This window comes from Malaya genurostris, chromosome 3, assembly GCF_030247185.1.
Source record: "Malaya genurostris strain Urasoe2022 chromosome 3, Malgen_1.1, whole genome shotgun sequence".
NCBI lineage: Eukaryota > Metazoa > Arthropoda > Insecta > Diptera > Culicidae > Malaya > Malaya genurostris.
In genome coordinates, this window is record NC_080572.1 from 243,490,082 (window position 1) to 243,515,825 (window position 25,744).

A 25,744-nucleotide genomic window follows, 5' to 3' on the forward strand; every position below is an offset into this window, starting at 1 on the left:
ACACCCCCCTCTCCCCTTGAACCCCCCCTCCCATAGATGATTCCTGCGCACGGGCCTGTGTGATATAGTTTCCGGTATACTTCTAGTGTGTCTAGACCAACTAGTAGCATGAAACTTTCATGAAACGATTATTGATAAGGATTGTTCCATGGCATTCGGCGAATAGCTACGTTGTATCGACTCTATTGTATGAGTACCGTTTAGGAAGCAAGAGTTCCAAACTACAGAGCAATATTCGCGAGTCGAACGAACAAGTGAGCAGTAAAGGGATTTACAACAGCGTAACAGTTCGGCTGAAAAGTTCGTATCGTTTAATAGAAACACACATTTTTTGCCAAAGTTCGTTTTTATTATTCAACATAATTGCCATCAGAGGCGATACAGCGATTATAGTGATCTTCCAACTTTTCGATACCATTTTTGAAGTACGATTTGTCCTTTGCCTCAAAATAGGCCTCAGTTTCAGCGATTACCTCTTCATTGCTTCTAAATTTTTTACCAGCGAGCATTCTCTTGAGGTCTGACAACAGCGAAAAAGTCACTGGGGGCCAAATCTGGAGAATACGGTGGATGAGGGAGCGATTCGAAGCCCAATTCGTTCAATTTCAGCTTGGTTTTCACTTGTGACACGGTGCATTGTCTTGATGAAACAAAACTTTTTTCTTCTTCAAATGAGCCCGTTTTTTGGAATTTCATCCTTCAAACGCTCTAATAACGCTATATAATAGTCACTTGATGGTTTTTTCCCTTTTCACGGTAGTAGATGAAAATTATACCATGCGACTCCCAAAATACAGACGCCATAACCTTACCGGCCGATTGTTGAGTCTTTCCACGCTTTGGGTTCGGTTCATCGCGTGCAGTCCACTCAGCTGACTGTCGATTGGACTCCGGAGTGAAGTGATGGAGCCATGTTTCGACCATCGACGGAAAAAATCGGTTTTATTTTGATATAACAGCACCAAACACTGCTCAGAATCATCAATTCGTTGTTGTTTTTGATCGATTGTGAGCTCACGCGGCACCCATTTTGCACAAAGCTTTACATTACAGATTCCTTGAAAAAGGTCCAATAAGGACCGAAACGTCGGAAGAAGAGAAAATAAAGGAGTTCTTAATTTATATAAGACTGAAAAGCCGATACATAACCTTCAAGCACAAAGCTTTCTCATATCCAAATATTCGTGAATAATATGTCCAACACGTTCCTTTGATATCTTTAGGGTGTCAGCTATCTCGATCAACTTCACTTTACGGTCATTGAAAATCATTTTGTGGATGTTTTTTACGTTTTCATCGGTAACAGCCTCTTTTGGACGTCCACTGCGTTCATCGTCTTCGGTGCTCATATGACCAGTACGAAATTTTGCAAACCACTTTCGAATTGTTGCTTCGCCCGGTGCAGAGTCTGGATAACACTCATCAAGCCATTTTTTGGTATCGGCGGCACTTTTTTTCATCAAAAAGTAGTGTTTCATCAACACACGAAATTTTTTTTTTCCATTTTTTTTCACAATAACAAAAGTAGCTTCACTCAAAATGCAATATCCCACAAACTAATAATCAGACAGCTGTCAAATTTATACACGTATCTTTTGAAGGTTGGTACTAACTGAAAATGGTATGGATTTAATTCTAGTGGCGCCCTCTCATAGAAACGATACGAACTTTTCAGCCGATCTGTTACATTACAGTTCTAATAACAAAGAATCAGTTTCAAAATTTTCGACGGGGACAACGTTTTTTGAGAGCGGCAAAACAATCTTTGGTGGGGGTGGTACCGTTTTTGGTCACTTTTTGATGGTTAGTGTTTGTGTACAGTGGGAAATCTATGTTTTCTTTAATATATGCTAGTGTTCAGGATGACGATATTTAATCACTCTTATCCAAGTTCAAGTTTTGCTTACATGCTGCTATTTTTATAGCATTAAGTTTCTCTTGCGAATATGTAACGTAGCGATTCGTTGTCGCGCTAGGGTTTTTCTCTAAAACCGAGTGCATCTAACTTAAATTAAAAATTAATCTTAAGCGCTCAAGATTTACCCTGGGTCAGTTCTAGGTTTCTAAGGCGAAAACTACATAACAAAGCATTTCATCCAAACTCGCATGGTCCTTAGTCCTTAAATGAGGAAGGGTGACTAGAGACTGCTTTGTATTATTCCAAATTTCAATCATGTCATGAATTGATAGCAATCCATTAAAATCGACGCGTCGAAATATCGTATCCATAGGTAAGATTATCCTGAAAATGAAGATATAACCTTCGAAACGTTGGCCGTTAAAGAAAAATAAATATTTTGACGAGAAATCAATTGACCGAAAAACCATCTTTTAATTTAAAACAACATTAATTGGTCGCACTCGCATCAAATTAAATTCATAGGTAAAACAATTAGGTTTTTTATCGTGACGACACAAATGAACAAGTATTCATCCTTGACAGTTCAGCGGTACTGTTTACAAACAAGCTTAAACAAAAATCGAAGAGCACATCTAAAACAATCATCTTTACACTTTGCAACTAGTCACTTTTATTTAATAAATATTAAAAACGAACCGTATTAAATCGTGAACAAATGTTTTAAAACTTTATTTAGGCGATACGGACCGTGAATGGTCTGATCCAATTTGTCAATAAACAAACAAAAGAAACTTCTGTTTACAAACAGTACTGCTGAACTGTCAAAATGTGTTCATCCGTTTGAGGTTAGCAGTGACGGTAAAAAACCTAATATTCGTCATTAAAACAAAATTGACTAAAGTCAGGCCTTGTCAGCTTGGTTCGAAATCAATCTTCAGTTCAGCAACGCCATCGCACGGCATCACATCCAACATAGCATGTCAGTTGTATGAGTGCGCAGTGCTGATATTTTGGCGCGCACGAATTTGACATTAAACTTAAGTGTAAATGGACCGAATAAAAAAACTAGGTAACAAACAACTCATAATGGAGTAATAACTAATTTTTATTTTCGGTGTACACTCTTACTCTCCGCTGCTCGGCTGCATCGATGTATTGCTACGCTATCTCATGAGTAAAATTCACGGGTCACAAACTAATATCGTTAGTTAACGACTACGTTGAATTTCAGGCAACCCAAAGCAACATCACCGTCACCGGTCAGGCCGACCTCAATTTCTGCGGTAGTTCCACGAGCCGGCACATCTAAAACTTCACTGTCAAAAATATAGGTAAAAGCAGTTCCAGCAGTGAGCGGGCAGCCTCCTTCTATTCCATTGGTGCATGCGTCTTCATACTCCGGTGGCATCTCGTATCCCATATTCAAACCCCCGACACGAACAACGATATGTGCTTCGGCCGTGGCACTATCGATTGGACTTACGATTCCACTGGCAACCGCTCTCAAAGGCTCTCCAACAGTCAGCTGGCACACCGAACCAGAACAGTCATTGACGGTCAGGCTTTCAGCTACTGGGGCATTATTATCGCCTTACAGAAAAGAAAAAAAAAACATTTGAATATGCATGGAGTTTTGGCTTGTACAAAAACCACATTAAATTTCTATATCTTCACGACTCTTTAGTGCTTAAAGCAGTGCAAATTGAAGTGCCATCAAGTTCAATTCAAACCGCTAAGCAGACGCAAAGTTTACATTACTTATGTAACACTCTAAAGATATTGCACCAAGGTGCAGTATCATTTCTGACGTCTCGAGCGCAAATGAGTGAGTTGAACTGCTAGTCGGGGATTGCAGTTCGATTTGAACTGCTTTAAGCACTGATGAGCCGAAGGCGAAACGTGATGACATAGATAATGCGAATACTTACAAGGAATGAAATCAACAGCAGCCAGAGTCATGGCTGGCAGCAGTGCTGCAACGAGGAGATAATTGAACATCTTGTCTACTTGGATCTGTTCATTGAGTGGTCGAAACGAGAAACGTGCTTCTATTTGCTTCATGCATCGTATTTATACAATGCAATTTGATAACTTGGCACACCAAACATAATCTGACTTTGATTAAATATAGATTTAGAGCCCAATCTAATCATATGACAGGTGATAGGTTTTTATATCAGCTCATTACAATACACGCCTATAATCATGCAATTCTTGTGGCATTACCAAATTTTCCTAGAGATTAGGTGACGTACGATTATAAGTGTCGAGCCACATGCGTGCAGGAAAAGCCTTCATTGTTTAAAACAAATCGTTTAGTTATTTCTCAAATCGAAAAATAGTTGTTTCGAACCAAGTAGTTTCAATATGTAATCTGATTACATACTTCAACCAAGCTATCGTAGATTCAAACCATAACGCGGTTGATATCAATTGATTGTGTGCTGTTTTTCAACATATATTGGTTATTTCAACTTCAAAATTTTATAGAATCAGGCTAGAATTGTTGTCACTTCGTTGTCATTGCTCAGATTTCATTTATTTCGATATGGTCTGAGAATAGTACAGATTATCTTTAAATGATGTATCACATGTCCGAAATTTGAACGAACGCTTCGGAAAGTCTGACATTTTCTGACAGATTTTCACGAAATTCTTTGTTGGAAGTTTTTAAACGGAAGTACAGTTCAAAATTCATGTTGCATTTGGCCCACGTTTACAAGGCTTACTCTCCAGCCTAATCATATTTGAACTGGCTGTAGCTATCACCTAGGAAAGAACCTGGCAACTGGCTTCTATTTTCAGAAAAAAATTTCCATTTGCATTCCAGTTACACCCTGTAATAAATAATACATTCCTCGCAGCCACTGTTGCCAATAGAATTGTTATTCAGTCAATGATTTTTATTTTTCGTTTTTTAACTATATCAAATAAACTAGGGTAAAGTGTTATAATATGGTCCCTTTAAGAAAACATTGAGATATTTCTAAATGAACTCATATATTTTCTTCGAGATTGTAGGTGTTTCTTTGCAATACGTCTAAAGAACAAAATTTTCAATGAATTCGGTAGAAGTGATGAGAATTTATTGATACAAACACATTTTCCAAAACGAGCACATTTCAAGGGGAGAGTCGCTTAACACAAACTATATTGTGCCTCTAAAAAACACATGATATACTGTGAGCTTAAGGCTGTGAACCATTTCGCGGTTAATTTTAGCTTTTGGTTGAAATCTATTTCATCTACCTCAAAGTAATCCCCCCGGCCCCAATACATTTGTGCCAACGTTCTTTTTCAATCCTCGAAACATTTGTTAAAATGGAAGAGCCTTCACTGCGCGTAGCGATTCACGTTTGATGTCTTAAATTTACTTAAAACGGTGTCCCCATAGCGGTCGTTTTCGTTTGCTGAATAGCCAGAAGTCACACGGAGCTAAATCAGACGAATACGGTGATTACGGAACGATATTGGTTGAATTTTTAGCGAAAAAATCACGAAGAATCAATCTAGTATGTGACGCTGCATTATTGTGGTGCAAAATCCAAGAGTTTCGGGTTTTACTGATCCTTCCGAAATTCAAATGACCCCAGTAAGATCTCTGACTGTTAATCGTCGTTTCTCGATTTCTTGATTCTATTGACATGTTCATCATTAGTTGATGTTGATGGCCCTTCTGGACGTGGTTCATCATCAACGTGTTCTCGACCCTCTTCGAACAATTTGAATCAATCAAAAACACTTGCTCGCGACATACAATTATCGCCGATAGCCTTTTGCAACTTTCTGAACGATTCGGCATAAGAAATTTGATTCCACACACAAAATTTAATATAATTTCTCTGTTGAATAATTTCACTCATTGAAAAAATCGCCGATTGCACTTTTAATACTTTAGAAAGATAACACCAATGAATATTTTGACGTGACACTTGACACAGATGCTACTGACAGTCATACCAACGTAGAAAAAATTCGACGAATAAGGGTTTCGTGCGAAATATAATTCAAAAGTCTTACTACTTTTTGCCTACAGTAGTATAGTAGTGGTTGGTAAACGACTGGACAATGCGTAATTCAGGCCCCAGTGTGGTTTTTAGCCTCTTGTCCATTAATTCCTATCCCTACCTCCCCGCGGTGCCGGCTGGGGTACGAGCAACCATAAGAAAGATCGTGTAACCAACCCCGGTGGGACCTTGGTCGTATGCTGACAGGGAAGGGGGTCCTCTTTAGAGGATGTCGGAGCGTCTGTACTCCATGTTAGGAGCGGCTTCAAACAGCAGTTTGGCAGTGGCACTACCAACGGAAGAGCAGCTTGGTGCAGCTACTCTTGAAGATGGCTGGAGAGACATCCGTTCTGCCATAGGTAGCACTGCATCAGCAACGCTAGGTACGGCGGCTCCGAACGTAAGGAACGACTGGTTCGACGATTGAAATTACATTTCATACTGGTCGATCTTGAATTATTTATGTTGAAATTGAAATTGCAAGTAGATTTTGACGTTACTGAGCTGGTGATTCTTGTAGCAGTACTTATTGACGATAGGTCGTGGAAAATATCCTCGTCAGTTTAGCCGTGGACTACGTACCTTCACTTGAAGCAAAGCAAACGGTCGATATTAAATTTCGTGAAACTTGTTGACGTCTTTAAGAAAACTGAATAGAGTATTCTCTGCAACTGGATCGTTGGACAGTACGTCACTGATGGATGACGGAAGTTGGTAGTATTGACGTAAATTTTGAAGTTCGATGCAGTCGATAAGAAGATATTCAATCGTGTACCTGACTTTGCATGTTGAACAGTATAATGGCGGAGATTTTGAAAAAAGGTGAGAGTGCGATACTCGTGTGCGCATTTCCACTGTCGTTGAAACAGTTTGATTGGACAAACTTTTTGAAATCTGCTTGAAAACTCAATCTGGCATTTCTGATGTAAATGAAATGTCTTGGTTAATTTTTCAGTAGGCCGTACCCGCATAGTGTTGTGGGTGTGTTCGGAGGTGACCGATAATGAATATAACACGACCCAAACATTAAAACTGACTTTATTAATAGACGCACAGTTAGAGATAAAAACGCGTGTTACTTATTCTTCTACATATTACATTCTGATTCTGACACATAGACCGGATGCTGGTCGGTGCATCAACTGAGTGACAGTCGGGCTGCCACCAGTGAGCCCAGCAATTACTATTGGGTTGTAGGGATGGTCACGTCTCCAACATCTCCCCTTCTAATACAGCTGATAGGGATCGAACCATTGCGGAGCTCTTCGTACACGCGAAGAGCGGCGAGGAACCTGTACAGCTGAGTCGGCTTCATTAGCAGACTGAAATTCTGATGTTGAATTTGGCGTTGTCGAAGATGACGAAGACGATGCTGACAACGAAGACTCCGATGACAATGTGGGCCTTCTCAACAAGGTATTTGGTACTGACGACTGTCTCGAACTAGAGCAGCTTGGAATGGGTGCTACTGGTGTTGAGTGTGCTAATGGATCTGGTGCGCAACGGGCCGGAAGGTTCCAAGCATCGAGTAGAATGCTGAGAGGAAGTTTCGTTCTATCTGTCAATGCTGGCACTCTGCGACTCTCTGAATCAGCACGATCTCGAAGCTGGTTAACGTGGGACCGAATAAGCTTACCATTCTCGAGCTGAACGTTGTACATTGCACGACCTATACGTTCCAAAACTGTTCCTGAAACCCAGTTCCATTGGTTCTTGACAAATACTTTTGCATACACCGTATCCTTAACGATGAATTGTCGCTTTAAGGGATGAATTTCACTCGATTGTTCCAAATGTACACGATCGGATGGTGGACGGAGCAGGTCCAAACTAGTACGAATCGGACGACCGAACAAAACTTCTGCTGGTGATTTGCCGTCTGGAGAAGAAAAACAAGGTGTACTCCGGTAAGTCTGAAGAAATGTACTGAGACACATTGTCGCTCTCCCCTCCTTAATCTTTTTAATCGATCGTTTAAACGTATCCACGAATCGCTCGGCTTGACCGTTCGATTGAGGGTGGAACGGTGCTGTTGTAAGATGCTCGATGCCGTTGTTCGTACAGTACGATTGAAACTCTGCACTGGTGAATTGGGATCCATTATCACTCACCAGTGTCTCTGGCATTCCCAAGCGAGCGAACAGATCTCTGAGGATTTTCACTGTGGCGGCTGTAGTGATACTTCTCGTCTGCACAATTTCAGGCCATTTCGAAAAAGAGTCTACGACAACCAGGTAGTATTCCCCGTCGATCGGTCCAGCATAATCAAGGTAAACGCGCTGCCACGGTTTCGATGATTTAGGCCATGACAACGGCGCTGACTTCGGCGGTGTTTTCGCAGCCATCGCACATTGACGGCAGGATTTGACGAAATCAACAATGTCGCTGTCGAGAGTTGGCCAATAAACATAAGACCTGGCAATCGCCTTCATTCGCTGAATTCCAGTGTTGCCACGATGAAGTTGATAAAGACTACGCTTGCGATGGGGCGATGGTATAACCAGTCGATCGCCGAATAGTATGCAGCCTTGTACCGTGGTAAGAGATTCACGTCGAGCATAAAACCGTTTGAGCTCTGCATCGGTAACGGTTTTAGGCCACCCATCAAGGAGGTAACGATAAACTGCCTTGGTAATAGGATCGGACTGTGTAGACTGTTGTACGATCCTAAAACTTAAAGGAAGAATGGTTAATGCATCTTGTGTAACTGACCTTAAGTCATTTTCCAGAGAGACCGAAGCAATAACATAATCTTCCTCAGGCCTGACGTGCTGGCTGATCAGACGGGAAAGTATGTCAGCATTGCCGAATTTCGCTGTCGGAACGTGCTCGATGGTGAACTCATAAAGCAACAGCGTAAGAGCCCAACGTTGTAATCGGTTCGATGTGTAAACAGGAATCCCTTTCCTTGAACCGAAGATTCTCAGCAACGGCTCGTGATCTGTCTGAAGATGAAAGCGACGACCAAACAGCATTTTATGAAACTTGGTCACCGCAAAAATTATCGCAAGTCCTTCACGATCAGGCTGACTGTAGTTTTTCTCTGCCGCTGTCAATGCTCTGGAAGCGTGGTATACAACTTTGAGAGTGCCGTCCGGAAATTTGTGTGACAAAGTAGCACCAACACCAACAGACGACGCATCTGCCGACACCACTATATCAAGTGCAGGGTTGTAGTGTGTCAACAGTAGGTCAGATTTCAGCAACTCCTTAAATTTGATGAATGCTGCCTGGCATTCTGCTGTCCACTTGAATTTCGCATCCGCTTTGAGCATACCGCATACAGAGGATACCGCAGACAGCGCATACGAGGAACAAATTTTCCGTAGTAATTAATTGCTCCTAGGAAGGACCGAACACCAGATACATCAGTGGGCGGTGGCATTTCGTTAATGGCTTGAACTTTTGCTGGATCTGGGCGAAGACCATTGCGGTCAAGCAGATGACCTACATATTTGATTTGAGGCTGAGCGAAGATGCACTTTTCCACTCGGATGGTAAATCCAAACTCGCTGATTCTTTGAAACACTGCGCGAAGGTTTTCCCAGTGTGTCTCAGTAGTGACACCACCAACGACGACGTCATCCAAATAACCACACGTATGAGGAAGACCTGCCAGCATTGTATCGAAAAGTTGCTGGAAAGCTCCCGGTGCTGTTTTGACTCCCGGTGGCAGACGATTGTACCGGTAGAGTCCACGATGGGTGTTGATGGTTAATAAATCACGACTACTTTCGTCAACCTCTACTTGCAGGAACGCATCCGACAGGTCGATTCGGCTAAATACAGTACAATTAGCCAACTTGTTGAAAATCTCCTCCGGTAGCGGTAACGGGTACTGATGCGGTTGGAGTACATTGTTGAGACCTGTAGAGTAATCTTCGCAAATGCGAATGGACCCGTTCGTTTTTCTGACAACGACGATGGGTGCTGCCCAGTCCGAAAAGTCTACCGGTGTGATGATTTTTGCTCGTTCCAGTCGGTCAAGTTCGTTGTCAACCGTGCTGTGTACTGCATAAGCCACTGGACGTTTCGGACGAAAAACTGGAGTTGCATCTGGTTTCCGTTCCAATTTCACTTTTCACTTCTAAATACCCTCGGGTATGCCGCTTTGAGTGACTGCAAAGTGATAGCAGGAACACTGACGTTGTTGCAGTACATGCTAATGGGTAATGAAAAGAGACCGAATGCTTCCATCAAATCGATTCCGAAAAGATAAAGCGGGTTTTCGACCACGTAAAACTGACAGTGATGTTGTTCACCGTTGAAAGAAACTAGACAGCTGAACTTAAACAAAAACTGCAATCGGTCGCCTGACGCTGTTGAGGCTAGCTCATTTACTGGTGCAGTGGGTGGTTTACCTATTTTCTCCCACAAGCGTTTCGATACGATGCTAACGTCAGACCCCGTGTCCAACTGTAGACGCACCTTCACACCGTTCAGTACAATTTTAACAAAACGGCGCTTTTGATCGACGGTATTTATACGGAGATTTACGGTTTTTGTATTTAACGATCCTGGGTGCTTTCTGTTTCGGCTGGTCTTGAAATTTCGCTTGGCAGAGGAACAATATCCCTCGCGATGTCCGATGTTGCCGCAGTTCTTGCATTTGTGGCTCCGATGAGTGCAGTCTCGAACGAAGTGCATTCCCCCGCAGTACCAGCAGGGTATAGAAGGAATATTTTTGCTCTTGTCTGGTCCGGCTGTCTCCACTGGTGGCTTATGTTGACGTTTTGAAAACTGCTGTTTTCGCTTGATGAAATTCACTGATGACGTTGATGCTGATGACTCGATCATTGCCGTGTCCCGCTTCAGGCACAACAATCGCTGACAATCTTCCGAAAGATGCTCTAGTGTGACGTCATCACGTTCTTCGATTTTCGCCAGCAGCCGCGTTCGTATTTCGCCGTCTCCCTCTGACTTTAGTCCGCAAACAAACATTAAGCATTTAAACTGCTCTTCGGACAGCTTGCTCAGCTCGAATTCAACACAAGTCTTGTTGATTCGACAAGCGTACGTAACATAATCGTCGGTCGGTTGTTTGGTTACCTGTACACACCGATACCGTTTACTGATGACAGACTCAGCAGCGCCGAAAAGAGTTTTCAACTTTTCCACTGTATCGCTGAATTTGTAATCTTTTGGCGATTTCGGCAAGATATAACTCACGTAACGTTCGTGTTCTGCTGATCCTAGTTTCCGCATGAGCAAGCGGACTTTCGCTTCATCGTCCAACCGTGCGGCATCTTGCTCAAACAAATCGTCGTATCTGCCATACCATGCAGCGAAGGTTATGTTTCCGTCCGGATCGTAGCGAAACTCTTTGATGTTGTTCGCCAGCGAGTCGAGAATCATTTCAGGGTTTGGAGGGACCTGAACATTGATCGATGATATGACACTCCGGAAGAAATCTTGCTGCTGCTGCATTAGCTGTTGCTGCTGCTGCTGCATGAATAACTGCTGCTGCTGCATAAGCTGCTGAAAGAGCTGGTGTGTGGTTTCTGTAGAAAATGAGCTGCTATTCGCTGATTGTTGCGATGATGGTGGACCGTTGAAAAATGGAGCTGAATGACGCAGATGGTTTTGCTGCATTCCCGGGTGCTGTGGACCGCCAGGTAAGCCGGTTCCCGGTTGCTGATGCTCCGAATTGAGGTTAGATTCCGCCATGCTTCTCGTTTTCTCGTGGGTGATAAAGATTAGCTTCTGATCGCCAATTTAACTTAAATCCTCGTCGCCACTGTTGTGGGTGTGTTCGGAGGTGACCGATAATGAATATAACACGACCCAAACATTAAAACTGACTTTATTAATAGACGCACAGTTAGAGATAAAAACGCGTGTTACTTATTCTTCTACATATTACATTCTGATTCTGACACATAGACCGGATGCTGGTCGGTGCATCAACTGAGTGACAGTCGGGCTGCCACCAGTGAGCCCAGCAATTACTATTGGGTTGTAGGGATGGTCACGTCTCCAACACATAGCGTTTTGGTTACCTGGGTAGCCATGGCCACCAGACGGCTACCAAAATTGATTCAGTGACGGTTGTCAAATCCAATTTGACAAATCAAAGTCGCCTGTATCTAAGTTAGCCGAGCGTTTTCATCTTCTCACCTTCGCTGAAAATGTCAAAGATTTCAATGTGGAAAAATCCTGGTGGATACGGTTGTATCGTTTGAGTTGTATATCTGTCAGCGGTGAGGCAGTCGGTCACTAGAATGTCTGCCATACATTTATACATACATACAATGTTTTACCATACAGGACTATGTCATCAAGTAACCTCTAGTGATAATAATTGTGAGATTTTTTATTTGCAATATTTTTAATTATTTATTCAACGGTTCCTTCAGTTTTAACTAGAGACTTTTCTTCTTGTTAATTAATATTTTATAATAAAAAGCGAACTTCACTTAGGCAGCTACAGATGTTTCACGTTTCATTTTACTTAGTTCATTACTCCAAAGGTGCTAAAAAATGGAATTATTATCTTCTCTTGTCTCGTGATCCTAATGCTTTGTGTGTTTAAAGTAAGTGCATTTTGTCCATATATAAAAAAAGAGCGGGGAACAGAGGGCGAAACTTAAGCTTACGACAATAAGTGAAGAATGAAGTTAGTTATTTTAATAATAATTAAAAACAATAAATTTTCGTAACATATATAAACGTATCTAAATGCTTCGCGGTTCAATTGTTATGAATATTTTTTTTTTCTTTTGCTTCGATAGTATAAAAACATCCTGCTTCCATTCTACTTTACTAAAACTGTGTTTATTTTCGCGTCCTACCTGTGCTGGCGAAACCCTGCGTTCGCTCCAATTTCTTCTTCAGATTTTCGGTTACTAATGCAAAATTTTGTATGTTTGATATACTCGGTAAATTATTAGTCTGTGAAATGGTAATTGTTTTGTTTTTTTTCTCATAAATGTTGATTTATTTTGCCTTCATTATGTACTTTTTTGATTTAGGAAAATGTTCATCACTTACTCGCTAGAAAACGACTTCGCTGCTTCCTTCCGACTGGTTGGGTTTTTTTTAAATTCTCCCATTGCTATTTCATATCTTGCTCTCCTAAATACATGCAAATGTAGGGAAAAACATTGGTTTTCATTTCCCTCGTACTGTTTACGAAATAGTTTAATACAACAAAGATTTTTTTTTCCTGCATCATAAACTTCCACTCATACATACATCCAGCTAAGGTTTGTTTTATCTTGTTTTTATTTTCCAATAAAAATGACACTCGTTCTCAATTGCTCAATATAGCGGGTTTTGCTGTTGTTGTTGCTGCCGCTGCTGCTGCTGCTGGATGACACCACCCACTCCTTCCAACTGTTCAGTAATAGTTGGAAAGATATTTGGAAGACGTGATCTTCGGTCAGTTACTGTTGTCTTCGCCATCGAGCGACTCATCCTGAACAATGGAATCGTTCTCGCGCTTTGGAGTAGTTAAGCGAGACGAACTTACCCCGATGCCACCGCGCCTGTCACGTTTGGATGTAGAGAGAGAATAGAAAAAAAAACGAAAGGTATTGCCGTTTAGCAAGGGTATTTTATAGCTACTGTGTAGTGTGCAGTTAGGAAATTAGGTAGTTCAAGAGCACACGCATTAACGCAGGGAGGGTTATTACAACACTAAAGAGTATTTGCTTGTTAATTCCAAACTATCTGAGAATCCCGTGTTCGGGATGAACAGGTTCAGTAAACGTTGCAGTAAAGCCTCTTTTAATCGCAGAACTGGACGAATAATTTTATTGTGTACTTGACAAATGCTACACAACTATAAGTCGCTGACAGTTCAAAGTTCATTCACTCAAAAACGAACTCTAATATTCACATCGGCTCGATAAAACATTATTAAACCTCAATTTGAAAGCTTGAATTTAAAATGAAAAACTTTGAATATGGTGAAAAATGAGACTTAGTTTCGGTTTCGTTAATTCTATGATTAATAACTGTACTGGTTTCTAGAATAAACTAATTGTATGTCAAATTGCAATTCGAGAGCACGGATCGATAGCAGCCTCCTGTGAACAGGCTTTCTAGTTTAATAAAGTCATTCAGGGGTTAGCCAAATTTTGTGCTAGGGCACATAACAGATTTTGATATGTTTAAGTTTTTTTTGCAAAGAAAAAAAGTGTTCTGTAAATAGCAGAAACTTTACGCCTGCTTAGCGGTTAAAATTGAACTGCCGAGTTTTGCATAAAGCAGTTCAATTTGAACTGCTATGCACTGATGAGTCAAAGACGAAACGTGAACATATCATTAATGAAGTCGTCAACTTATTCAAAATAGTAATCCCGAAAGCTGCTCTAAAAATCGTTTAAATGTGCGATCAATAACACAATATTACTAGCATCAAATCGTTATCCGGATCCCCGAGATACGCGGACTACAGATTGACGATTGTATAAATTGTATATTGTATATGTATATGTATACTTTCAGAAGAGTCCCGATGTTGAAACGTTAGAAGTATTCTATTCTGAAACAGGAAATTAAACCTAAGTATCAAATAGGGGTTAGAATGAAACACCAAACTTAACGCGCCGTAAACATGCAGAGTTTTTGGTAAACAATGGTTACAAGGTACACACTATCGTGCATCGTCCTTCCTTGGTCAACTTCATCAAACAGGGTCAGGGTTAAGGAGAAAAACCTTTTTTTTACGTGTTCAAACAACAAACAATGCATTAATTATCCCTAGAATAAAGACCTGCGCATAGGATAAGCGATTACCTTTGTCACTGGCAAAACTTGAACACAAAGCGCCACGTTCGAGACTTGAAATGTATATTGAACAGCCACGAGAGCACTTCTATCACACTATCATACACTAAGGGATCAAACAAACGGACAGGATATAAACGACTTGCTGAAGGGGATTCTAGGGGATGATACTGATCTGCCGTTTTGTTGATTTTCTCCGCCGAGGCGAAGGTTGAGGACAATTTCAGTCTTTTCGTGAACTGTAGAGTTGGCAAGATGGATAAGAGAATGTATTAAATTCTCGCTAGGAGATTGGTCGGAACTGATTGGATGGGCGTACTCCAACTCACCTGATCTTTGTTTTGAGCGAATTCACCTCACGCGAGAGCGCATCGTGACTTTCGATCATATCCTCGTAGTCCCGTAGCGCCTTGCGTTTCTGAGTCTTTTCTTTCTGGATTTCTTCCTCTGCCTCATCCAGGTTTCGCTTCAGAATCTTCATGCGATTGTTCATCTGTTAAACAAAAAAAAAAACAATTTATTTAAAGAATCCTTGATGAGAAGCCTGCAATTGTTTGCCACCTTTTCGATCTGTTCTTTGTATTGATCGGCATGTCGTCGCTCGTCTTCGATGTTCATCGTAAGCTCCTTGATTCTCTTTTCCAGTTTACGATTGGACTTTTGTACCGTTAGTCGTTCCTTGGCTTCATTCTCGAGTTGCTCTTCCAGGTTGACGATTTTGGCTTCCAGGCTGGCCATGGCTGCTTTCACCTTGGTGCGTTGGGCGGTTTCCAGCTCGGACAGTTTGGCTCTCAGTTCCTTGTTCTGGCGTTCGAGACCAGTTTTAACGTTCTCGTACTTCTGTGAGTTGGACTTTTCGGCCTGCAGCTCGGTGGAAAGTTGTTCAATTTGTAGCTGAGCCTTGCGGAGTCGATCTACGTGCACTTCGTTCTGAGATTGTTCGTCTTCAAGCTCCTCTTCTAAGCCAGCGATTCGCAGTTCCAGTCGGCGCTTCTCGTCGATCATCAGAGAGCCCTTGCTCGAGTTTGAATTTATTTCCTCTAGCAACTCATCGCGTTCCGCCTCAGCTGCTCTTCTGGCACGTTCCGAACTAGCAAAGTCTTCCGACAGTTGCATAACCTCCGCTTCCAAAGCTTTCACTTTGCGTTCGGATTCCTTACTAACGGCCGCTAATTCCTCCTTAGCAGCCTTAGCTTCCTCGGCGTCCCGAATGGCATCCTTCACTTGAGCCTGCAGTTTCTTGGCCTGCTTGAGAGCATCTTCCTTTATTTTGTTGTTCATCTCCAGTGTCGCTTCGATGTCTTTAAGGTCGCCCTCAAGCTTCTTCTTAGCCGCACCGGCAGCTGCTCGTTGTTTGCGTTCCTCGTCCAGCTCTGCCTCCAGATCTCGCAGTGCCTTTACCAAACCTCTTCGTTTCTCCTCGGATTGTTCTTCCTTGGCCTGTACATCTCGCTCAAACTGCGCACGCAGGGCTTGCATGTTAACTTCCAATCGCAACTTGGCATCCTCCGTGAGTTGCAGGTCGTCCTCTAGTTCCTCGTTTTGTGCCTTCAGTTCAGCCAGCTGACTCTCCAGTGCACGCTTGGCCTTCTCCAGCTCGTGAACGTTCTTGTCAGCTGTACCCTATAAAGGTGAATCGTGGATCAGTAAAAAAATATTCATTTGCCAATTAGACAATCACCAACCTGTGTGTTAGCCAACTCATCCAGTTCGTTCTGCAGTGCTTTCCGTTTAGTTTCCAGATCGTCGATCTTCTCGTACGCTTCGTCCAGTTCGCGAGTTAACGACAGAACCTTTGTTTCCTTTTCGCGAGCTTCCCGCTCTGCAGCATCCCGTTCCTGTGCGTGCTGTTCGCTGACGGCCTTCTCTTCGGCCAGCACTTTGTCGAAATTCTTTTGCTTTTTCTCCAGATCCAGTACCTTGGTGCGTTGTGTCTCGAGCTCGATGGTGGCATCTTCCAGTTCGCTTTGGATCTTCTTTTTGCTTTTGTCCAACCGGTCGTTGGCAGCCTGCAGTTCTTGGATTTGGCGCTGCAGCGTCTCGAGGTCCTTGTTCATCTTTTTCTTAGATTCTTCGAGTTCCTTGGCAAAGTCGGCTATTTTGAGAAAAAAAAGAAAGAAATTATCCTGTTTAATCTACATACAATCGGAGCACATCCATTCGGGTGCCAATCGGTTGAAAGGGAAAAAAGTGACCATCGAATTTCACAAACCGATAGCTTTCGAATGCTTCAGCAACTCGAAAAAAAAAGTTCCTATGCAAAAGTTAAACCAAATCGGACCATAGGAAGGCGACCCGAACGGCGGTCAAAATTTTCCGATATCCGATATTAGAAAATCGCTATTTCCGAAAACGTGCTTAAAATCGGTGGTGATATTTTCTAGATACAAAAGGAGTTTTTTTGAAGCCCCAGAGAATCGATTTTGACGTCTTTTCAAAATTTACGCTCAGGGACAGTGATTAGTTTTTGATTGTAAATATCTCCTGTTGTGTTTAACGTATCAAAATAATTTTCGCTGCATGTCATCGGAAAGATGATCAGCAATTTATGATAAAATTTTGATATTTCAGTTGTATGACATAACCACGAAAATTGAAAATTAGTGTTTTCTAAAATGTATGGTATCCAATCGATGCGACGACGGTTTTGAGGTAGTAAAAGGGCTTGTTCGTGACAAAATCTGGACGCCCCTGAATACGTAGATCTCTGGAAATACCTTCTGATCAACATTGACCCGAAATGGTCGATTATAACCGCGCGCGTAAACCCCATCGGTAGTTTTTTTTCTAGGTTGGTACAATATTTGACAGTTGGAGCGGGATATGTCAATAAATGTGTGTTTGGCAGCTGTTTGTTTACGACACGAAAATTTTGTCTGGCTATTTTTACTATGGAAGAAAATGAACAATGAGTTTGCTTGGAATTTAGGTCAAAAAAATTACCTCTTGCTGTTCGCTCGTCCATTTCTGTGAACAACGATAGCATAAAAAAAGTGAAGGAAATTGTGCTTGATAATCGTCGTGTTAGCATTAGAGAGATAGCAGATGACTTTGGCATCTCTTATGGATCGCTTCAGCACATTTTGGTTAATGTTTTGGGTATGAAACGCGATGATGCCAAGCTCGTACCGAAAGAACTGAATTTTTGGCCAAACACGAAACGAAAGACATCGCTCAGCCACCGTATTCGCCAGATTTGGCCCCCTGTGACCTTTTCCTATTTCCAAAACTAAAATATCCACTCCGGAGAACGCGCCATGATTCGATCGAGGACATACAAAGTAATTCGCTGTAGTAACTGAGGGCCATCCCTGCCGAGGCCTATGGCAAGTGTATGAAAAATTGGATTGACCGCTGGAATGCCTGTATTAATTCAAAAGGAGCCTATTTTTAAGGCGATAATAAATGTACTAAAATCCAAAAAAAAAATGCTTTTCAAATTCAGTCCGTACGTGAAATATTTGGCAGACTGATGAATGTATGTCTGTTCATTATGTAAAATCGATTTTTGGTGATACTACAAGCTTTTAGATCGAAGATTGCGTCCAAAGAAGAGCAAGTGAGTAAAGTAATTGTGTGCGGTCGCAATGAAAATTCGGATCTCCCAGTAAGAAAACTTGCAAAAGAGCTTGGTTTGTCTGCAAACACTATTCACAACGTTCTTAAATCTTTCGATACACGTTTGACAATAGCCAGGAAGACGGAAAACGGAAAAATACGGAGATCCAGAGGAGCCACCAAAAGAACGCGAAGAAGAAGAAGAAGCAAATATTGCAGAAGAGACCAGATCTTTCGGTACGTATTGTGGCTAGGAAATAAAAATATCTCCAACTTTCGTGCATACTTTCAAGCACCCATGATATGAAATCATTCAAAGTAAAAACTGCACCTATTCGTAATGATAAACAGAATGTGACGGCTGAAATTCGAGCTCGCAAGTTGTATCGCGAATAATGGATAATAAAACTTATGTGCTGGAAGACTTTAAGCAGCTTTCTTGGAATGTCCTTGCATTGCCATGCAACGGAACGGCGAAAAGGAACATTTCATGACGAAGATAAAGACCAAGATTTCCAAAAATATTCGGTTTGGCAGGCTATATGCTGCTGTTGTCGAGAAAGCCAATCGGAACAATAAACAAGGAAATATACCGTGAAAAGGAGCAATTTTTACCATTTCTTCGCAGCTATGACGCCTCTTGCTATTCTGGCTTGATTTTACATCTTGTCATTACTCCAAAGCTGTATAAAGCGAATGGAGTACATGTTTCAACGAAAGAAGGCGAATCCATCTAACTGCCCGAAGTTGCGACCTATATCGAACGGTATTGGGTTATCGTGAAGAGAAAATTCTCTCAATATGTACAACAAGCTACAACTATAGTAAAATTTCTAAAGTCTTGGACAAAAGCAGCTAAATCGTTGCAAAAGAATTCGCACAGACCTCAATAGCTGGAGTTAACTCAAAAGGTCGTAGTTTCTTCATGCAGCCAAATTAAGTAACTGTAATTAGTTTTAGGATGACTAATAATGCACAATTTAATGAATGAAAAATGCATCTTGGATTGAACTAACAGTAAATTTGTTTTATTCTAAATTTAATCTGACCAGATTTTGTCGCGAACAGCCTTAATTTCTGCGTTACCTATGTTACTGAGTAGGTATGAAGAGTTAACCTTTGATATATTTCGTTCATTCTAGTCTGCGCAGTTGACTGAGCAGGAAGTAAAGCAAGTGCATCTTATGCATCTCCTTTCGGTTGGTTCAGGTCCAGAGCTCAGTCCCAGAATTCAGTTACAGTATCTAGAATTTAGCTGTTGAATATAGTTCCAGATTTAGAATTCAATTCCAGATACAGAATCCTGTTCCAGAATCCAGGATTCAGTTCCAGATTTCAGATTCTAACAAAGGAGGAATATGCAGCTATTCCTGCGTTGTATATTGGAGAGAAATTACATGAATATTGTGGAGCATCGAAGTGACTTAATTAATCGATTCTTTTCAGAGTGTCCACCATTTTTCGCAAAGAATTAAAATATTTTATTCTGTTGGTTTTAGCAAATCGGCATTTTGCATGTTGCTTTTGTACGTCGGTCGTAGTTCGCGCAGTGCTCGTTTCTAGTGCATGAACAAATTATGACGAGATTTATTTTGTGAACCGTTCGTAGTTTGAGTTTTGCTTCAAACAAGGGCAATTATATCAACTGCTGGACCTTCGCATTTACCAAATAGTGCACAACGTCAAAGAAAATTCCTCAGATCAGCCCTTCTAAGGGCTATAAATGTTTACAAAAGAACTTTCATTTGAAGTGCTCAAATCGGTAGTGAAAATAATCAGTTTGGCGCACCAAACTATTGCAAAATAGAACCTACATTCAATTGTTTTACATTCGAGAAAAATGCTCCTCACAGTGTTTAATATCGGAGAAACTTCTACAATACGGCTCTTCGGAAAACCAGAAATGAGTTCTGAGTAGCATTGTGATCTTTCGAGTCCGATATCAATTATTTTGTAGGATTTTAGGTACCGAATGTTAAATAATGAGCGACTTCACAGCATAATATGCACAAATTCACCCAAAGCTATTTGTGTTTCTGGTAAAGGAAAGCAAAACGATCTCTTTATATCGCTTTGCCGTAGTTCAAAACAAGGCGCTCTGAACTCGAGAACTTTGTCTTGTGCGCCGAAATTGCGTGTATTTACACTAATCTCATATACATCCAACTTAAAATTTCAAATTGTTCAAGAGTTACTGCAAAGATTCAAGAATAGAAGGAATTACTCAACTCAGCTCTAAGATTTGTTGTTTTCTCTGTCACGTTTGGCTCTGTGAGAACTTGTATGCACACATTCAGGAGAGGCTTCAGTGGCTTATGCTTATGGCAGTTGAAAACAAATTGCTGTCTCAGTTGCAACGTCAAAGCAGTTTGATTGGTGGAATTTTCTCGATTTTTTAGTAAAGTTTACTCGCCATACAAAGCACCGAATTCTTCTATTGCATCGATGATACGAAATAAGTTCAATAAAAACTTCCTATCCAAAAGTAAGGGAGAGTGTTCGGTTACCGGCACCCTTTTCTTTTTAGCTCATAACTTCTAACTTAGTGCACATTATGCAGACATCTATACATCAATGGAAAGCTAAAGTCTCTGGCCAACAACTGATTAAAAAACTAAGTTGTTTCATTTGATTGAAAAAAAATTGTTCTAAATTTAGTAAAACGATAAATTTTGGCCATTTTAAAGAAGGTGTTCGGTTACCGGCATCCCAAGAAATTTCGCTTAAAATGAAAAAAAATATAAGTGAAGACTGCAGCTATTCAACGAAAAAAACAGAATTTATTCTTTTTGGAAGCGTTTTTGACAAAAGTCTTCATTGTCTGATTGTGACTTCGCCTTGGCTCTCTTGGTCAAATGTTTGGATGGTGGCGCCTTTGGTATTAATTTGGCCGGTTTAGATCTATTTCACCTCATAAATATTTAGTCCAATCACCTTTCCGATTGATGCTCTTCAATTCATGATACTAAAAAAGTACAAGCGACTGTTTGCCTCGCAATTCGGCACAAAAAGAACGTTCTGCTATTACACACACATGACATTTGTCGGATTGACGCTATCTGCTTTCTGTCAAAAGTTACGGTGGGGTGCCGGCAACCGAACACCTTCCTCTACTTATTTCATTGTATTGAAAAACACAAGCGAATATCCATTTGTCAATCTTTAATTTTCACTTACAACGAACTGTTACATATGATTTCATACCACATAAGCAGATTTGTCACGAGACGCCACTGTGTTGCCATATTTCTAGTCCATCAGAACCGCATATTGGTCAAAAAGTTGCAAACCAAATCACGTAAATAGAAAACCCTTTGAAAATTGCTTTAGTATTGAATCAATCGGCACTGTGAGCAGTTCTGTCGCGGAACGGATTTATTTTTTGCACCGTCCGCAGTATGAGTTTCGTTTCAAACAAACTTAAAAAAATACAAATACACCGAAACGAAAACAACCACTAAAAAAATTCTGCAAATGAATATCATTAATTGCCGGTTTTCCATGGTCTCGTCATGAAAATTTTTGGAAAGAATTCAATAAAAATTACAAAGAACCTCAACGAAAGCGTAACCGATTCGAGAAGCATTCGGATTGGTTAGAAGAATATGCATTACGGTGTCTGGTCATTTCGCCCTTTGTCATTTGGCATAACCACCATCTGAGACATACGTAAAATCTAGCAAATCATTTGACTAATGCAGTGGTTGATCTGAGCGACACCGCATTAAGGAAACGAGAGTGTTCGGTTTGTGAAATTCTTTTTTTGCTACCCCAATATTCATACTTACACTCTTCCTCCGATCGTTTCTTCATATCCTGAATGGTAAAGTTCAGTTCGACCAACTTTTTCTCGTAATTTTTCTTCGCTTCCTCGTCCTCTTCCAGTTGTTCCTGTAGAGCTTCCTTCTCGCTCTCCAGTTGCCGTAGCTTTGAGCTGAGAGCCAACTTCTGACGGGTTTCTTCTTCCAACAACTGTTGCGCTTCTGTTAGCTGGCTTTCCATATTGCTGGCACTCTTGATGGCAGCTGATGCCTTAAGTTCGGCTTCGTCCAGCTGCTGGGTGATGCTTTCCGATTCCTGTTGTAGTTTGCTTACTTTATCCTGCAGTTCCAAACGAGCTCGTTCGACCTCAACAAGTTTAACCTTTTGGAAGAAGACAAAGATTAGTCCAACCATCAAATGACTGCGCGCCACCAACAGATGCATTCGGAACCGAAACAGTACATGTAAATACTCAACTTGGTCCTGTGCTTGTGTGGGTATAATAAACCCATAAATTAAAATTTACGAAAAATACGAAAGGAACCATTCGAGTGCATGCGAAAAATAAGGTGATACTCATAAAAAAACGAATCAAATTAAACTGGACGTGTAAAGTGTTACCATAAAAAATACACAAGAAAAAAGCATAATTTAAATACTAGTCACATCCCACCTGTAATTCTGCCACTTGCGTTTCAGCCTGCTTCCGGCGACGATCGTTCTCCTGGCGGGACTGGTTGACGTTTCGCAAATCCGTAGCCAAGTCGGCATTCTCGGCCTCCAGTGTCTGCTTGGCCTTTTCCAGATTTCCTTTCAGTTTTTTCAAATTTTCCAACTGCTCGTTGATGGAGGCCAATTCTTGAGCATGTTTGTGGCGCGTTTCCGACATTAGACCCTCGTGATTGACAGCTTCATCCTCCAGGGTTTTCTTCAGTGTAGCCACTTCCTGTTCACGCTTGGAGCGCAATTCTTGCTGAGCTGTTGGCGATTGGGTTAGAAATAAAAATTAATGATTACAGTATATTGTATTGCAAGATATCAGATTAGAAAGAAAGCTACTCACCGGCGGTAGTATCCAATGAGTCGAGTAACTCGTTCTTGAGTGCTTCCAGTTCCTCATTCAGGTCACGCTTCTGCTTTTCTGCCTTGGACCGGGCCAGCTTCTCGGCTTCCAGATCCTCCTGGATTTCCGTCAGTTGTGATTCCAACTCACGCTGTACCTTCTGGGCTGCGGCTTTGGAGGCCGATTCTTCGTCAACTCGAACCAATGTCTGGGCCAGTTCCTCTTCCCGTTTGAAAAGCTGCTGACGCATTTCCTCGATCTGCATGCCGCGCTCGTTTATCTGTTCTTTCAGATCGGCAACTTCGGTTTCGATCTTTCGTTTCGATCGATCCGATTCCTGACGCTGCTGATGATCCTTCAGCAGACGTTCCTCCAGTTCCGCAATGGTGGATTCATGCTTAGCTTTCAGTTTGGCAAGATGTTTGGCTTTCTCCTCCTCTTCGGCAAGAGTTTGAGACAAATCGTTGGCACGTTCTTCCAGAATTTTCTTCTCTTTGAGAAGCTTCTGGTTCTGATCTTCGGTTAGGGCGATGTCTTCTTCCATCTTTTTGAGCTTGCCATCCAGCTGGACTTTTTCGAGCTGTATTTTCTGTCGAGCAGCTTCCTCCTCCTCGAGTTGTTCCTCCAAATCTTGAATGTTGATCTGAAGTTTCTTTTTCTCGCTGGTTAAGGCATTTACACGTTCTTCCTCTTCTTCGATTCGGGCTTCGAGGTCTTGCATAAGCTCTTCTAGTTCTTGTTTGCGGGCAGCCAACCGAGCACGACCCTCCTCAGCTTCGGCACACAGTTCTATTTCGGCCTGCAATTGCTCAGCCAGATGTGTTTTTTCCTCTATCGCTTGCTGGAACTTTTTCTCATACTCCTGGGAGCTCTTGGACAGATTATCCAACTTATCGCGGATCTGCCGCAGTTCATCCTCTTTCTGGACCAGCTTCTCTTCCTGTTTGGTAACCTCAAGCAAAGGTTTGACTTTCGTATACAATCTCCACCACTGCCAGTTGCGTAGTTTCAGATAAGCAGCACAGTTTCGTTGGATAATTCTGATAGCATTCAACTGCTGGAGACGTTTCTGGTAATTGCGACGAGCAAGGAACCCTCGGCAATAGGCTTGGAAATTGACAATCAGATCGGTGATCTTGTAATCGCGTTCCTCTTCAAGGTGAGCCAACACTCCGGCACGGAAGAATATCTTCGACTGCCCGATTCGATACAGATTGTTGTCCAGTTCGAGGGCTTTGATCATCTGCTCGCAGGCCCTCTTACCGTCCATGAAACCTTTCGGGATAACGTTCGGAGTGAGCAGTTCGTAGCGTTGGCGGAATTCCTGGAAGGGAATACGATTGGGGAAGCCCTGTCGACAGATGCGAATACCCTCGAGGACACCGTTGCAACGCAGCTGATCCAGTACCAGAGGAGCATCAATTTTACCAGCACGTTTCTCGTGATTCGGAATTATGCACCGGACGAAGTTTGGATTAGTGTTACGAAGGGTATCCATCAGTTTGGCCAGCTGTTCCTTGTAGAGATGGGACACGGTTCGGAACATACCCTTTCGAGTGCGAGCACCAAACTGTGTATCGGTCAGAGCCTGTTGAGCCATACCGACAATTTCGGCATCCTTCCAAATTTGACACACGAACGGATCCTGTGACGCTTGCAGCAGCGACACGATGTTCTCGTTCAACGGATCCATGTTCTTCATTAACCATTTGGTTGCGGAATAATCGACTTTGCCGGCGTAATGAACCACAGCGAAATCCGCAACTCCACGGAAATCGGTCTTCATGAATTTGGGATGCATCGTGTGAGCCGTGGCCAGTTTTTCCACGAAAGTTTTGTCGGTTGCCTTCGGGAACCAACATTCTTCGTCCAGCAAAGCCATAATACCGCCCGGTTTGTCGATCAAATCGATCGTTGGCTGCAGATCCAACCCAAAATCGATAAACTTCCATTCAATACCTTCCCGCTGATACTCTTCCTGTTCCAGAATGAACATCGTGTGGTTGAACAGCTGCTGCAACTTTTCGTTTGTGTAATTGATACACAACTGCTCGAACGAGTTCAGGTCGAAAATTTCGAAACCCGCCATATCGAGAATGCCGATGAAAGAGGCACCCTGCCGCTTCGTCCGATCAAGCGACCGATTGATTCGGTTCACCAGCCACTTGAACATTTTCTCGTAGCACGCCTTGGCAATGGCTTCGACGGCAAATTCCACCTGTTCCTTCGTTTGTGCCTTGGTGACGAAATCTCTGCCCACCTTGATGCGGGGCGTTAGGAAGGCCTTGGTCATATCTGTCACACTCAGTCCCAGCAGGTGTGCAATTTTTTGTGCGACCGTGTTGTCCGGCAGTGTGGCTTGATCCGAGCTACGCTCCTGTTTGAACTTCATCGAGCCAAACAGCAGGACGGCACTCACGATACGGAAGATCGAATTGAAATCCTCCTCGGTCATGCCCATGATATGCATACTTTTAACCGTAGCCTGGAACTCGGTATGGTCATCCACTCCGGGCACCGGTAGGCCTCCGTACGACAGGAACGGATACGTTTTCATGTCATCCAGGATAAATTTATCCCGCTGCTCGGGCGATGCACCGGCAAGCAGCTGGTAGAATATGTGGAATGTACGTTCATCTTTCGCTTGGCGAATGGCACGGGACTTCTCTAGCAGGTAGGTCTCTATGTTGGCACCGGAGATAAAACCAGAAGCGTCGAAGTTTATTCGAATGAATTTTCCCTGCGAAAGTGACAGACAGA

At 42.1% G+C, this 25,744-nt stretch overlaps 4 protein-coding genes across 4 annotated transcripts in view; all 4 read right to left on the minus strand.

Moving 5' to 3' along the window:
- Positions 1–2,958: 2,958 nt before the first annotated feature.
- LOC131438221 (uncharacterized) lies at positions 2,959–4,001 on the minus strand. The gene is made up of 2 exons (XM_058608092.1): positions 3,790–4,001; positions 2,959–3,451 (listed from the first exon to the last, which is right to left on the minus strand). The coding sequence occupies exons 1-2, from the start codon at positions 3,920–3,922 to the stop codon at positions 3,066–3,068; spliced, it is 519 nt and encodes a 172-aa protein (XP_058464075.1). The 5' UTR covers positions 3,923–4,001; the 3' UTR covers positions 2,959–3,065.
- Positions 4,002–6,890: 2,889 nt separating this feature from the next.
- On the minus strand, positions 6,891–9,271 carry LOC131437438 (uncharacterized protein K02A2.6-like). Its single transcript, XM_058606788.1, has one exon. It carries the CDS (start codon positions 9,141–9,143, stop codon positions 7,095–7,097), a length of 2,049 nt encoding a protein of 682 aa, XP_058462771.1. The 5' UTR covers positions 9,144–9,271; the 3' UTR covers positions 6,891–7,094.
- LOC131434265 (uncharacterized protein K02A2.6-like) lies at positions 9,211–11,535 on the minus strand. The gene is made up of 3 exons (XM_058600929.1): positions 9,954–11,535; positions 9,320–9,891; positions 9,211–9,276 (listed from the first exon to the last, which is right to left on the minus strand). Exons 1-3 carry the CDS (start codon positions 11,533–11,535, stop codon positions 9,211–9,213), a joined length of 2,220 nt encoding a protein of 739 aa, XP_058456912.1.
- Positions 11,536–12,177: 642 nt separating this feature from the next.
- Positions 12,178–25,744, minus strand: part of LOC131438119 (myosin heavy chain, non-muscle-like) — a 153,236-nt gene continuing 139,669 nt past the window's right edge. Inside the window, 7 exon segments of the mRNA XM_058607932.1 lie at positions 12,178–13,355; positions 14,931–15,094; positions 15,163–16,224; positions 16,287–16,696; positions 21,948–22,302; positions 22,595–22,899; positions 22,985–25,724. Of these exon segments, the coding sequence (XP_058463915.1) occupies positions 13,250–13,355; positions 14,931–15,094; positions 15,163–16,224; positions 16,287–16,696; positions 21,948–22,302; positions 22,595–22,899; positions 22,985–25,724 (5,142 nt within the window). The 3' untranslated portion in view covers positions 12,178–13,249.